This window comes from Heteronotia binoei, chromosome 10 (assembly GCF_032191835.1).
Source record: "Heteronotia binoei isolate CCM8104 ecotype False Entrance Well chromosome 10, APGP_CSIRO_Hbin_v1, whole genome shotgun sequence".
Taxonomy (NCBI): Eukaryota; Metazoa; Chordata; class Lepidosauria; order Squamata; family Gekkonidae; genus Heteronotia; species Heteronotia binoei.
In genome coordinates, this window is record NC_083232.1 from 62434120 (window position 1) to 62449019 (window position 14900).

The 14900-nt window shown below is 39.1% G+C and overlaps 1 protein-coding gene across 7 annotated transcripts in view; it reads right to left on the reverse strand.

Moving 5' to 3' along the window:
• The window catches only part of ZNF385D (zinc finger protein 385D), a 638761-nt gene that overhangs the window by 75973 nt on the left and 547888 nt on the right, over positions 1–14900 (reverse strand). For all 7 annotated transcript variants that reach the window (XM_060248779.1, XM_060248777.1, XM_060248778.1 and 4 more), the window contains one exon: positions 9771–9933. In XM_060248779.1, coding sequence (XP_060104762.1) covers positions 9771–9933 — 163 coding nt within the window. The remainder of the gene's footprint in view (positions 1–9770; positions 9934–14900) is intronic.

Consider the following 14900-nt stretch of genomic DNA (forward strand, 5'->3'; position numbering starts at 1 on the left):
TCCTGGTTGGGAGTCCAGTTTGAGTTCTGTGGGTGTTGCCTGGGAAGGCAGTGCTTCATTGGCCAGAGCACAGTGCCTTAGCTGGGGTTTCGCCAGTGTACAGCACTTGGGGTGGTGGTGGGGGAGAGAGGCAGAGGGGCAAGGTGTGCAGGAGGGAGGCTCTCTCTCTCTGGCTTCTAGGCAGATGGCGCACATGTGCAGAGGGACATGTGCCTCGATGTGGTGGTGGAACTGACACTTTAGTCCTGCCCACCCAAGTAAGGGGAGTGAGTGAGGATGCTGCTGAGGCGTGACACCTGTGGCTGCTCCTTCCGCATCCACCCTCCTCTGCCTCTTGCCCTGATAACACTTGGTGGATGAGGGCTGCACAGTCTGTGGCAGGCGGCATTGGGTGTCAGGCAAGGTAGGCATGCAGGAGTCACCCCTGCCATCAGATGGTGCTATAGGCAGCCACCTACCTTGCCAACTTGGACGCACCGGCCTTGGAAGCACTAGATCACAAAACTCTCAAGGTAATCATTCACTACATAAAGTTGATAACAAACACACCTTGAAGTGGCTTCAAAACTGGCATGTGAAGAAAGTAACGGAATGCCTCATTGTAGCTGCACAAGACCAGGTACTCAAAATGAAAACTAAAAAAGCCAAGATTCAGAAGGCCAGTGATAACAACAAAGGTTGACTTTGCAAGTCAAAGGATGAAACAGTTGTCCATAGGGTCAACGCCTGCAGTAAAATTGTGCAAACTGACTATTAAAAATGTCACAATAGAACTAGAACCCTGTTGCACTGGAATCTTTGCAAGAAGTAAGGCATCAGCCAGAAATTCATGGGAAGACAAATCAGAAAGGTCATGCAGAATAATGGGAACAAGGATTCTTTGGACTTGATTGCAAACAGATAAACATCAGGAATATAACACCCCTGATATCACAATTGTAGAAAAAATAAGAAATAGGAGAAATAGGATTTGGATCACTGAAATATATCAAAATGGGTAGCCATGTTAGTCTGTTTGTAGCAGCAAAAAAGAGTAAGAGCCCAGGAGCACCTAAAAGGCTAACAAAAGTTGTGGTAGAGCATGAGCTTTACTAAGTCCCTGCTCACTTCTTCAGTTACAGCTACAATGTGAATCCATCTGTCCCACTCCACTTTCCAATATATAGGTTCCCCACAGGGTGTAATGGAGAGTTGATCCGTGGGTATCTGGCTCTGGGGGAGCTATTTTTTGAGGTAGAAAAACCAAATTTTCGGCATAGCATCTAGTCTCAAAAAACCCCTCAAGATTAAAAAAGATTGGACCAGGGGAGTTCAATTCTGTGAGCCCCAAAAGAAAAGGTGCCCCCATTCTCTATTATTTCCAATGAAGAAGATATTTAAAAGGAATGTGGTCCCTTTAAATGTGATTACTAGAACTCAGAGTAAAATCGTGCTTCTTATAACCTTGCTCCTGGCTCCACCCCCAAAGTTTCCTGGCTCCACCCCCAAAGTCCCCAGTTATTTCCTGAGTCGGACCTGGCAACCTTATTTAGCTTTAATAATTTTGCCTCACATTTAAAAGACTAAAAATAACTCAATGTTTACATAAAGTGATATATTATAAAATGGTGTGGTGTAAATATAGTGGTGTAAATATTGACTATAATATCCATAAGAGCAACTAACGGTTGCTGAATGGCAATGTAAGTGTTGCTCAGTGTATCCTTCCTCCCATCTCAGTTCATTTCTTTGCCGTTCTTTTCTTCCATTGCTCCTTTTCAATCAAGTGCTTTGTAGCAACAGCTGCTGCAATAGTCTATGTCACCTGAATGCCTTTCAGGGACTGGACCTGCCAAATTGGTACTGTGAGCCATTTCAGTCTGCTCTGTTCACCATCTGTTCACCATAACTGGCCAGATATATATTAGGTAGGAAAGCTCTGAGTAGAATGTGGGAAAAGAGAGAGAGAGAGAGAGAGAGAGAGAGAGAGAGAGATTCGTATTGTTTCGCACTGAAACCTTCTTTCAGTACAAATCTTAACTTATTTTAAAGTGCTATCCTTGTGTTTTGTACAATGCCACAGTTTTTTCAACTGTTTCTTGTTTCACCTATTGTTTCTGCTTCATCTATTACTGTATTTCTTTCTTTTGCCATCAGTACCCTCAGGCATAGCAAGAGACATATCAACACTTTCCTTTTCAGAAGATAATTTGTCATGGCACAGTTTGAGCAGGAATGTATTTCCAGATCATACTTATACACTTTACATAGGGAGGGGGATAGAATAATGCATTTTCTGGGCATTCTTAAGATATTAATTTTTTACTGCACTCTAAAGATACATTTTCCTCTTTGTTAAATATCTATTACATATAATACAGTTTGATCCAATTCTCAAAATTCACCATATAAAACTCAGAAACAATATTGGAACTAGTGATCCTCTGGATAACTGTGGCTTTTCCACTGGCCTTTCTCCCTTCTGGCAGAGAAGTCGTCTAGATTTATGACATATACTAACTAGGCAGGAAAATTAAAAGACATAAGTTTTTTTTATTATTGTATTTTTGTCTGCGTTGATGCAAACTGGTATAATTAACGAAGACTACACACCAACTAATACCAATGAATTATTTTGCCCCATAAGATTTGATTTATGATCAGTGTCTAGTTGAGGATGAAATGTTTGAATGCTGTCATTTGTCAACCAGTCCAAGGCTTTCACAGTGTGTGTAGGAATTTTTGAGCTGGAATATCTTGCAACCAGAAGTTAGCAAATCCTTGTGAATTGAACAGATTTATTATTTTGGCAGTAAGGCCAGGATATTGCAGTTGGTTGAAGAAGGAGGAACTCACACAATGTTTTTCAGATGCAGAGTAGGATTTGTCAGCTTCTGTTCCGGGTGTTCATAATCCAGAGGTGGGGGGGAGAGGAGCAGCAGCCCACTGCAAATCTGATTGTGGAACAGTAAAGACTGCACAGTATTGAGGTTGCAGAGAACTACTGGAAAAGGGTGGGCATTCTGTCAGCTTCACAGTAGAACCAAGGTAGGTGATAAGGTACATGGCTTCCAAGTTGTCACCAAAAAAACACAGTGAGTGCAGAAGTGTACTGGCCATGTAAGCTAGTTGAATTAGGAAGGCTCTGCTTAGCCCAGGGCTCAACTCATCTGGAGAAGACCCACTGTCATGGTCAGGAATTGGTTGAGACCTGATCCTGCAAAGCAATATATGTGCTCAGGCAGTTATCTGGCTTTAGCTTGGATATGGGTTACCAGTTTGGCACCTGAGAGCCAGCTTGGTGTAGTGGTTGGACTCTTACCTGAAATAACCAGGTTTGATTCTCCACTTCTTCACATGCAGCTGCTGGAGTGACTTTGGGTCAGTCATAACTCTCTCAGAGCTGTTCTGCTCAACAGCAGTTTCTTGAAAGAGCTCTTTCAGTCCCACCTACCTTACAGAGTGCCTGTTGTGGGGAGGGAAAGGGAAAGGAGACTGCAAACTGCTCTGAGACTCTGAGTGAAGGCTGAAGCATAAATCCAATCTCCTCCTCCACCGCCACCTTGTCTTCTTCTCTTTGTTGTCACTGAGTTGTCTGCTCATGGGCTCTGCTGCTCCCATTGGGTGATAAGAGAATGTAGGGAACTGGTAGTCTAGGATTTGGTGCTAGAAGGCAGGGGGCTCACTGTCCTGGAAACCTGTGTGCTAGCAGCACTGTTTGAAGCTCAGGCTTCACAGAAAGGTTCTGTGATGGAGGTCTCAGAATCAAGGGTTTCTGGGTAGGGAGGGGGTCTTGATGGTACCTCATTCATCCCTGTCATCCTCAGATAGTAGAAACAAGCTAGTAGCACCTTAAAGATTTACAAAATTTGCGGCAGGGTATGGGCTTTTGTAAGTCACTGCTCACTTCTTCAGATACAGCTAGAATGTGAGTCCATCTATACTTATAATTAGACAGTAGAGTGATTTCAGATGAATGACAATAGCAGGTATGACTGGATTAGGTATGATATGCAGGCGTGGAGTAGGCGTGGAGAAATCAGCATTGGTAATGAGACAGGAAACCTAGATCTTGATTCAGTCCAGGATAATGCATTGTCTTGAGTTTCATTATCAGTTACAAGTCAGCAGTCTCTTTTTCTAATCTGCATTTGAAATTCCTTTGTAAAAGAACTGCTATTGTTAGGTCAACAGCCAAAATGTTCTGGAAGACTAAAATATTTCAGTCCAAACATGCCATCTACTTAGAGTGATCAAAAAGTCTTATGGATTTTTCTTTTTATAAGTTCAATGCAATAGAGATATTAGATAGCATGTTCTTTGACTTTAGTATCACAGAAAAGAAACGGATGGAATTTAAAAGTGCTTAGTTTTGATGGAACTGTGCCCTTTAAGTGAGATGCAATTACACAAAAGTGCTTTAAGTAGATTTCTTCCGAGAGCTAGCCACTTCCATGCCACTCCTGGGCATGGTAAATAAAGGGACTGACTTGCTTCAAGAGTGGTACATTCTCCTGAATGTGCTCGCCAAGGCTATGTATTGAATTATTTACTCCACCAAAGCATGTAAACATTTCATTAAAGCATGGGTGGTGGGGAATATGTAGCCTTAAACTCAGTAGGGCTTGCTTCAGAGTAAACATGAACAGGCCTGAAATGGTAAAACTAAGAGCTACAATTTGAAGCACTTTTTGAAAATGCCATGTTAATGCACAGTAGAAGATGTTAATTTCCTGGATCAACTGTCATTCTTATTACTCCAGACCACCTCCAATTTGCCTACAGCTCCCAGCTGGAATAATTCTCTGCCAAAAAACTAATGGTATAAACAACATAAGTAGATCCTTTTCTTCCTGCTCCAAGTTGCACTTTGAGGAACCTTTCTCATATGCTTTATTACTTGACACTGAAAGTTTTCTAAGAGGTATAGAAAGCACATGGAACCAGTTAGCAGAAATTTTGACCAATGTACTGTTGTTGACAACTTATCCACTATTTAACCAATGTCTGTAGGTGATATATTGGTGGGGACGACAATATGACCTTCTCTCAGTTTACTTTGAATCACAAATCTTTCAAGCATAGTTTTACAGTTTAAAAAAGGTTCTTCTCCTTCCCCCACTAAAAGACACACAGTTTCCAAGGAAAGATACATAATTTCTAATGACCTTAGTAGACCTAACACAATACCCTACGATCACTTATATCATCTTCTAAAAGCTTTATAAGTACTTAGCACTTATATAGCTTTCAGTGTCAAACCACTTTGCATACATTATTTTGTTACAGTCTTACAACAATCACAGTGGTTTGTAATCTTCATTTTTACAGAACAAGGTCTGAGGGAAAGTGAGTTGTCTATGCCTATCCAGTGAGGCTCTTCCCAAATCACAGCTCACTCTCTTTGCCACTGTGATACAGAAGCTCAAAAATTAATTCTTGCTCTCCATGGCACTTTTTGCAAGAGTTTCATTCACCCACAACATGAAGAACTAAAACCTAGACTGTACAAACATGAACTGAACAAAGTGTAGAGTGTGTTGTGTACTTAAGTATACTAAAAACTGAGGGATTTGATGGAAGAAGAAGAAGAAGATATTGGATTTATATCGTGCCCTCCACTCCGAAGAGTCTCAGAGTGGCTCACAATCTCCTTTACCTTCCTCCCCCACAACAGACACCCTGTGAGGTGGGTGGGGCTGGAGAGGGCTCACACAGCAGCTGCCCTTTCAAGGACAACCTCTGCCAGAGCTATGGCTGACCCAAGGCCATGCTAGCAGGTGCAAGTGGAGGAGTGGGGAATCAAACCCGGTTCTCCCAGATAAGAGTCTGCACACTTAACCACTACACCAAACTGGCTCTCCAGTCGTTAGTAGTAAATCTGAACAATGATCAGCACAATCAGTCCTGTCACTGGCTCTCGGGGTGTCAAGCGAAGGCTTCATTCCCAAGACCTGCTTCCTGTTTTTGTAACTGAAGAGGTCAGGAATTGAAGCAGAATGTGGGATTTGGATATCCAATGTATTTGTTGTGCCACTGTGCTTGTCCTGCATGGCTCTGCTATGCTTTTACAAAAAAACAAAACAAAAAAGAAAAACAAAACCCACACTTACTTTGTAAAGAAAGTTACCAAAATTGAATCAAGGGTTATTTTCCCCATATCATCATCATCATCATCATCATCATCATCATCACCGCCACTACCACCACCATCCTACCCTGGAGTCTTTTGCACCATTTTAGATATTTTAAAGAACTTTGAAAGCTTTAAAACCAACTAGAAGCTCTGAAAAGTTTTATTGTCCCAAATGACATGAAAATGCTGCACCATTCTGTTCATCAAAAGGACTAACAAAATCACCATAATCATTGTACACTGGCATGCTTTTAAAACTGCATTCCTTACATCACTGACATTGGCACCTTTCCCAGAGATAAATCTACCATTCCTCTTTGGCACAAGTTAATTTATTTAATGTATAAAATTAGCTGATTGTCTAGTATGAGATTATGGGTTTTTTAAAAAAAAATTATAAGGCAGTGGCAAAATCCCTGATACAAAACACTTAGACTTTTGTTTTATATGCTATTATTATAATTACTAGGCTAGTCAGTATATTAACGCCTTTAGTACAAGACTGACTTTCAAATTATGTTGTCTTGCTTGCCACCCAAGTCCCTAAACCAAAACTAAAAACCCTGAAATGAATCCATGAGTACTTGAGATTTTATTAAATCTGTTATAGACTGTTATGGACAGCATATGCAGCTATTCTCATAAGTACTCATCAGGCGGAACTTCCAAAGATGACCAAAGCCACCAGTGCTTTAAGATAAAAGTCCTATCTTATCTAGTAACTTTATACCTTATTCATCTGAGAGTAGCCCCCTTCTGTTCACACCTGTTGTGTCAAAGGTCCCATGTTTTTCCAAATCCCTGAATATTAGCATACCTACAAATGAGCTCAATGACTTGGGTTGATACATGGCTGATATTGGGTTGCACTAAGTGCTGGGGTAAATGCTTTCAAGTCTTAATCATTTCTGATCCTTCTCTCTTATATGTTCCCAGATCAAAACCAAGAACAGCTGCAGGAACAATAGAGTACAGACATGTTGCAAAGCAAGCCTTCCATGAATTTCCAGGATACCAATACCAGAAATGAAGCACTCTACACTGTAAGACAGGGAATACAGTTTACATATCCCTTAGACATTCAGCTTAAATCCTTTCATTAAGACTGACCAACTGAGAAGAAAGTACCAATAGGCCAATAAAAAGTGAACACTGGGTTTGCCAGGAGATGAATCACATTTGGAATGACATCAGAACACTCCATTGTGGTGTTTTAGAAATGGTCTTTCTATATGCCTGCTAAGGCTGTGCCACAATTCAGCAAAAAGAAATGCAAGCAAGATGATTTCCTAATGATTCAACCCTTTAAGATAGATATGAATACTACGGTATGAATACTAACAAAATCACATTACCACTATCATTAAAATATACAATCAACAAGTTTCTTACAGATGGGAGAGATCAGATTTGTGTAGATATAGTGCCATATTTATTAATTTGGATACATATATATAAAATACAAACAACATTCTTAACATTTACATATTATGAAGTTGATGATATAATCCAAAGATTCCAAATCAATAATTCTTACATGTCCAGGTCAGTGTGAAGTGACCATGGAAATGCTGAACTTCTCTGCACAATGAATTTACTATTATCCAATCTTTCACTAATAATGTATAGAAAATCAATACTATGCAGCATTACTGTCAAATTGAGTTGAAGCTGAGCTAACCAACAGCTGATTAACGTCATTAACACAAAGAATACCTGAGAATTCAAAGATTATAGAGCTGAAAGGAGGCAGATTTATCTTATACCAGCCATTTATCTTATACCAGCTGGGGGATGTATGGAAGGAGTGGGGGCAAATGATACCACGAACTATAGAATTAGAGTTTGTTTTTAAATTGTTATATTGTTTTTATATTATTTTATTATATGAATCTGATTTTAACTTTGTATTATTGATTGTTGTTACCCGTTCAAAGCCCATTTGGGAAAGGGCAGGCTGTAAATAGAATATAATAAAACAAACAAACAAATAAATAGAGGGCATCTATTTCTACGTCTTGTTCAAATGCTGGGATTTTTCAGATTTCAGCCAATAGAATCCAAACCACAGAATAGTGGTTGTTGGCTGCTCAGAGCAAATGGTTCCAGATCATTCTCTTACACTGCCTGCCATTTCTTGAATGCTATATGTAGCTCAAAGCTAACTGGTTCAGGTGAACTGATGTATCGCTTAGTTTTTGTTTCTTTGGGTCTTTATTTCTGTGTTTTACATTCCTAGCACAACTGCACAAGTTTGAAGCAATACAACTGCACACAGCTGTGCATTTCGGCACCATTTTACAGACTCTTTCAACTTTGGTCAGTGCTAGGGAGTCACTGGGTGGTGCTGAACCAACTATCTCTAAGCTTCAAAACAAGCCAGTGTAAGAGTGATGCATATTAAAGCAATGCATATTAAAAATGGCACATGTATGACAAACAAATTGAAAAAGAAAGGCTCATCAGTGGGTGGCAAGACTCTCCTATGAGAGATGTCAGATAAATAATACTCCACTCTGATGGGTTTAGTAAATAGGATAGCCATACACCCCATCACACTCCAAAGCCCAAAGGTTGTCTTTTTGGAAAGGGTACTACTCTGTTAGTCTCTTGCCTTGAAAACCATATCAGGTAGGCATGAGTTGGTTGTGACTTGATGGCACTTTACATACACAATCCATTGCATCATAAACTGTATTTCGTTAACAATGACTCATGATTAGAAGAATAGATTTTAAGTACAAAGACAGAGCAAATGCTGCAACCCCATGTCATGCAGCTTTGAGGTATGTTAAACCAAAAAGAAGATCTTTGTATCAAATGACTCCTGACGCAGCAGAAACAAACAACTTTTCTGCACATCTTTCAAGTCTGCCTCTCATGGTTTTGTATGGTACAAACACACACTGCAGAAAGTGACAAGATCAATTCTTTCATTTAAGGCACTGCAACTACCTGGCTTTGAAGTCTCCCAGACAATGGCTCAAATTTTAAACACCAGGCTACTCAGATCTCATCACTTTCACCAGCTGCCCACCACGTGTTTGATTAAGACGAGAAGAAGAAACACAATTAGTCCTCCATTCATCCCCCCTCAATCTAAAGCATGATGCAAGCAGAATAAAAGTCACACTTACCTCTTTAAGAGTGTGCTGGTGCGGCTATGTAACTATTATAGAACTTGAAATCATGCAACACCCATTAAAATAATAACACAGTGCACAGAATTTACAGCAATACATTTCTGATGAATAATGCTATTATCGGAGGCTTCCAGTCTCTCAATTAGTGCTATTTGCTGTGTTTATAACAAGCTGTGTCATAAGACATCTGCATGGATATGCACTGCATACAGACAAGAAGGTTCAGGGCCAGTTTTTACTTGAGTGTTTGCTTGCCATAAATATTACGTATGCATTCATGCCTGAAATGACAACAAACATGTTTTGTGCACAAGAGAAATCAGTTCCTTGAGTGGTTATGATTACCTTATTCTCACAAAGTGTACTGCAAAGAAGAAAGAAATCAATATTACATAGAATGATGGATCAAGCATGAATCAATGTGGCAAGCACATAAGCAAACGGACATGGCGGTAAACAAGGAAAATAAAATAATAAAAGAAATAAAACCACAACAGAGATTATCGCTTAACCTGTTTTGTCAGAGCTGGTATTGATGGTATTGGTAGTGATGGAAGTGAAGGTAGTCTTTGCGGTGTCCTTGGTAGTTACAGATTTCTGCTTATTTTTCATGGCTTCCAGTGCTTTGAGCTTCTTGGCATGTTTAGTGCCTTTGTAGTGGGCCGCAGCCTGGCTCTACAAAGGAGAACAAAATGAACCATGCAATCAGGCTCATTTCTAAACTGGCATTCTCTGTATTAGTACAAATACAGACCACCTTTCAATAATAGGTACCATGCGCCATACCAAAACAGTGACCAAACTGCAGAATTGTTTTAAGAATTATACTTTGGACACTGAAAAAAACTTTTATCCCTATACAACCAATATTATAGGTATTGTTAGGGCTTTCTTAGTTTTTCATCTATATTCCCTTTTATAATTTTGGCAGTTAAGGATTTTGCTCCTCAGTAGAAGAAACAATGATACATTCTGTTTGAAGTCATTACATGAATATAAATTAAGGCAGAACTTAATTTTAACTTAAGGCTCAGGAATATTTCAAGAAGATGTCAATAAATAAGAGGTGAATTGTGTCTCTTTGTAAAACATAGCCATTACCAGAGGCCAGTTCAACACTTATAGCCATTATTTGAAGTTCAGTGATAAAACTTCAGATTTTTATAGACACTGAGGCCTTTTGGTGAAGTTTGGGTGAAACAAGGATAATTTATATGTCTAGAACCTATCAGCATGTCAATACTAGAATGAAGTCAATGCACCCACCCTCTTTAGATGCAAAGAATGAAAAGAATAAGCTTATCACATGTGAACTTATTTTCCTCATAGATAGCTTATGCTTTAATACTGTACAAAAAGTCTAAATTCCCGAAGAGCTAATACTGTGGAACTTTCAAATTTCATATTTGTCAACTGCCCACAACTCTTGATTAATTGCCCAATCAGTTCCTCTGGTGTAAGCGTCAGCACATTTGGAAAGCCTATATATTTTTTAAAAGAGTACTTTCTGAATGTGTAAAGGCTAGTTTCTGCCATTTTCTCTATAAGAGGATCAAACCGATGAAGGGCTGGGGCTAGGGGTATGCAATTTAAAAAAAAAGTGTATTTTTCAGTTTGAGTCTATTGGACCCCCCCCCCAAAAAAATAAAAATAAAAAAAAATTCTGGATTCTCAAAGTACGGTATTTGAATTTGGGAGTTTTTCAGAAATCCTGAATTTTTGGGGTCCAATAAACCCAAGAAGAAAAACAGGTTTTTTTAAAGCTTGTGCAAAGATGAGCTGGTGAGGAACAATCTGCTCCTCATGGGAACAGTCCAGTTTAAACAAGGCTACAGGAGAAGCCAGTGCAAAGCCCATCCTGCAGGGAGCAATCTGTTCCCAGTGGTACAGATGATCCTGGGATTGGCTTCTTTTGCAGCATGGTTTAAACAGGGCTGGATGAGAAGCCAGCCCCAAGCTGAGCAGGCAGGAAGCAGGAACAGTCTACTTCCCACTGGCACAGTTGATCCTTGGGTTGTCTTCTGTAGTCCCTTTAAACTTTAAAGGGACTTCAGCAGAAGCCCAACAAATAGCTGAGAGTTGGGAGCAATCAGCGCCTGCCTTTCTGCTGTTTTCAGATCTGCCTGGTAATTCCCAAATACACCTGGGATTTTTGGGGGGGGATTTTTTGTTCGTTTGTTTTCCTGAGAAAACCCAGATACATTTGGGAAGGCAAAATCTAACAAAACCCCCTAAACAGTCGTAAGGTATTTTTCAGGTAGATTTTCAGCTCAGGTAGACCCACCAAATGTAGAACCCTAGCTGGGGTGTGCAGATGTGATTCTCAGTGGTTGGAATCAGTAGTGTCAGGGAGCAGATTCAGTTTGCATCTCAAAGGATAAAAAATCCATTTACTTTCTCAGCAAGAATGTATGTATGGCTGCTATTCAAACTCAAAAAGAAATGCACTACTTGGGACACTGTTGCGGTGAGATCAAAACTTGCTTCCTGTCCTTGACATCATGGGGCAAAGTCATTACTGGAAGGTTTCCCATGGGGTATGTGTTCATTTGCAATGTGTGCCTATGAACTGTAGTCTGTGAAGTATACAAATTTGGCTTCCATGTATACTTTGGACATGATAATTACCAGCATTTTAAGGATCTGAAGCATAAACTTCATATTTTATCAAACCATCACCATGATATAAAGACTCCACTGCTCACAATGAGTTCCACATGCGATGGGTTGACCCCCATGGATACAGCTAACTGTGTGTGTAGAGGCAGCAACTGCATTTGCAGAGAATTTCTAAGATTAAAGAGGAGAGAGCAACCCTATCACAGAGACTTTTGGACAGTAATACTCCCATTAGTTTGGGACCATGGCATGATCATTGCTCCTATTGCTGCAAAACAGTTTTTCCCCCCTGTTTACCAGCAGGTATAATGCAATATGTAGTCAATTTGCAAGTTAAAAACTGAAAAGAATCTTCCTGCACTCAAAGAGTTTTTTAAAAAGTAGTTAAAGGACAAATGTGTTCTTGTGTGTGTGATCATTTCTATTTAAAACATCTCCCAAACTTTCATTGTTTTATAATGGGGAAAAATCTACTAGTATTAAAAGCCAAAAGTATAATTTTTCTTTCTTTCTGAATATCTTAGGTATTGTGGTCGGTACCCTTATTGAAAGAACACTGGACAGTGAAGATATTAATCAGAAACAACTTAAACAGAAATAGCACAATCATGCATCTTTACAGTTTTTCAAACAACATGTAACATTAAGAGACATACTATAAGCCAAATGTGAACAGTTAAAGAGGTGTTAATTACTATTAAATTGAAAGACCAGTGTTAGGTTAGGGTGACAATAAAATGGCAGCATCTTGTACATATTTATGTCATCATTGTCAAGTGTCTGTTTTTGTGGTCCAACATTTTTAGAAGTTCCTCTTTACTAAAACAATATTTGAATACTGTAAGTTAAAACTTTTTTTTTTACAGAGATATGTTTCATCATTCTGTTGCCTATGTAAGTTATAATGTCAGTCGAATCTCTTATCTGAAGTTCTTCATGAATATCTTCTCAAACCTGGAGTCCCCAACCTTTTTTAGCCTGTGGGCACCTTTGGAATTCTGATACAAGGTGGTAGGCAAAATGATTGCCATGTGAGTTGGGAGTCAAAATGTCAGGGAGTGATGTTAAGTATATAATAGTAATTTTTTCAACATTTCAGGAAAAACCTCCATTTAACAGAAAATAAAATATTTTCTTGATTATACACAGCTTATCTTCAGTCATGCCATGAAGAACCTTGCACTGTGGTGAACTACTCCTGAGGCAACTTTTTAAAAATCTGCACAGCCAAAGAGAAGCTTCACCGGGCATAAGCTCCACATGACTGCACACTTTAAAAAAAAACATTTGACAGGTGCCAACAAAGTTAGTGAGTGCCCTGGTGCCCATGTTGGGAACCCCTATTTTAGAAAAAAATCATAGCATTTTTATTCAAATGAAGAAACACTCACCTCCTTCACTAGGAGGTGCAAACAGATAGCAATATAAAGAACAAGTCCCTCCATGAGAATTCATAATCGGTTTTTTCCTCTAATCTTTAATGGTTGCTACAGTGAATTGCAAACTTTCCATACTGACACATTTCCTTCTGTCTACTCATAAGGCTTTTACAAGTTTTAAAAATTTCAGGATGTAAATCTTCATTTTCTATTGGGATATGAAGTCATTTGAGGTTTTTTTTAATATAACAAAGGTTGGCAGTTTAATGGTACTTGTATGTGGGAAAGACAGATTGCCAGCAGTTTTTTAAGCACTTCTAAATTAGCCTATACTAGGGAGCTCTTCCTGAACCTTTAGAGCCAAACTTGAAAATTCCAGAAATCCGTCATTGTCTTTTCCAATGAAGGAAATTACTCAGAGATGGAGAGAAAAGTGGAAATATCTTTCTAAACATTTTTACACATATATAATATACAGCACTAGTACTTCGCTAAATAATTTATTTACAGAGTTACAAAAAAAAGAGGTAGATTCACCATATAATGGCATCCCCATGAAGCATAAGGGCTGAAATCAGACAGACTAAAAAAATTATGCAACAATATCATGCAGAAAAGGGGGGGGGGGGAGCCATAACCTGAACCTGAGTGGAAACCATAATGAAGAACTGTGAAAAGAGACTGAATGACTGACTGCACCATTTTATGTGGGACCGGAAAGAATCATACATACTGTGACATCCCTCAAGATATTAGAGACAGAAGAATTTGGGAGAGGGGGACCAAGTCCTTGAAAACAGAACATTGTTTTTACTAATCTATGGAGATTTTGGGGGCTATAAGAAAGTATTCTGTTGAGCAGAAAAAAGTAACAGCATTTGCTTCTGTTGGCTAATATATTTTGAAATTACAAAGTACTAGCTATTAAAAATATCCTTCAACAAAAATTATCAAAAATTAAAAAAAAGATATTATCCTTTACATTTATCTGTTTAGAATGTTTCTATGCTGCCTCTTCAGAGTCCAATTTAAGGGTGGCTTACAATTAATATCACCACAATATGAAAAACAAGTCATTGGGACATGTAGTATAAGAAGTATACATAAAACAGAGGCAGATCATTAAAAAGCTGATAAGATAAAGCACAAATCAAAAGCCTGGGTAAGGAGATGAGTTGGCCTGTCGCCTAAAAGAGTAAAGTAGGCATGAGGTGAGCCTCAAGGGGGACGACATGCCAAAGGTGAGATGCTGCCATAGAAAATGCCCTTTCTCTTGTCACCACCTGCCCAACTATGAAGGCAGGGGCACAGAGAGCAGAACTTAACTGGCAGGCTGGATGATATGGAAGGGAATGGTCCTTCAGGTACACTGGCCCCAAGGGATTTAGGACCTTAAAGGTAAGAACAAGCACTTTGAATTGAGCATTGAAACTGATGAGTGCAGATCTTTCAGGCTAATATGATCCTCTAAAAGTGATTCACTATGTATAAGTTATCTGTTTAGGTATCTCATGTTTTAGCTAGTACTACTAATTCAACAGTTATGCTGTTGTGGGAGCTGCTTTACAGCAAAAATAATTGTTTTCTAGATAGAACTAGCAGAGGAGGGAAACAACAAAAAAAGAGAGCAGTGCCTAATTCCTG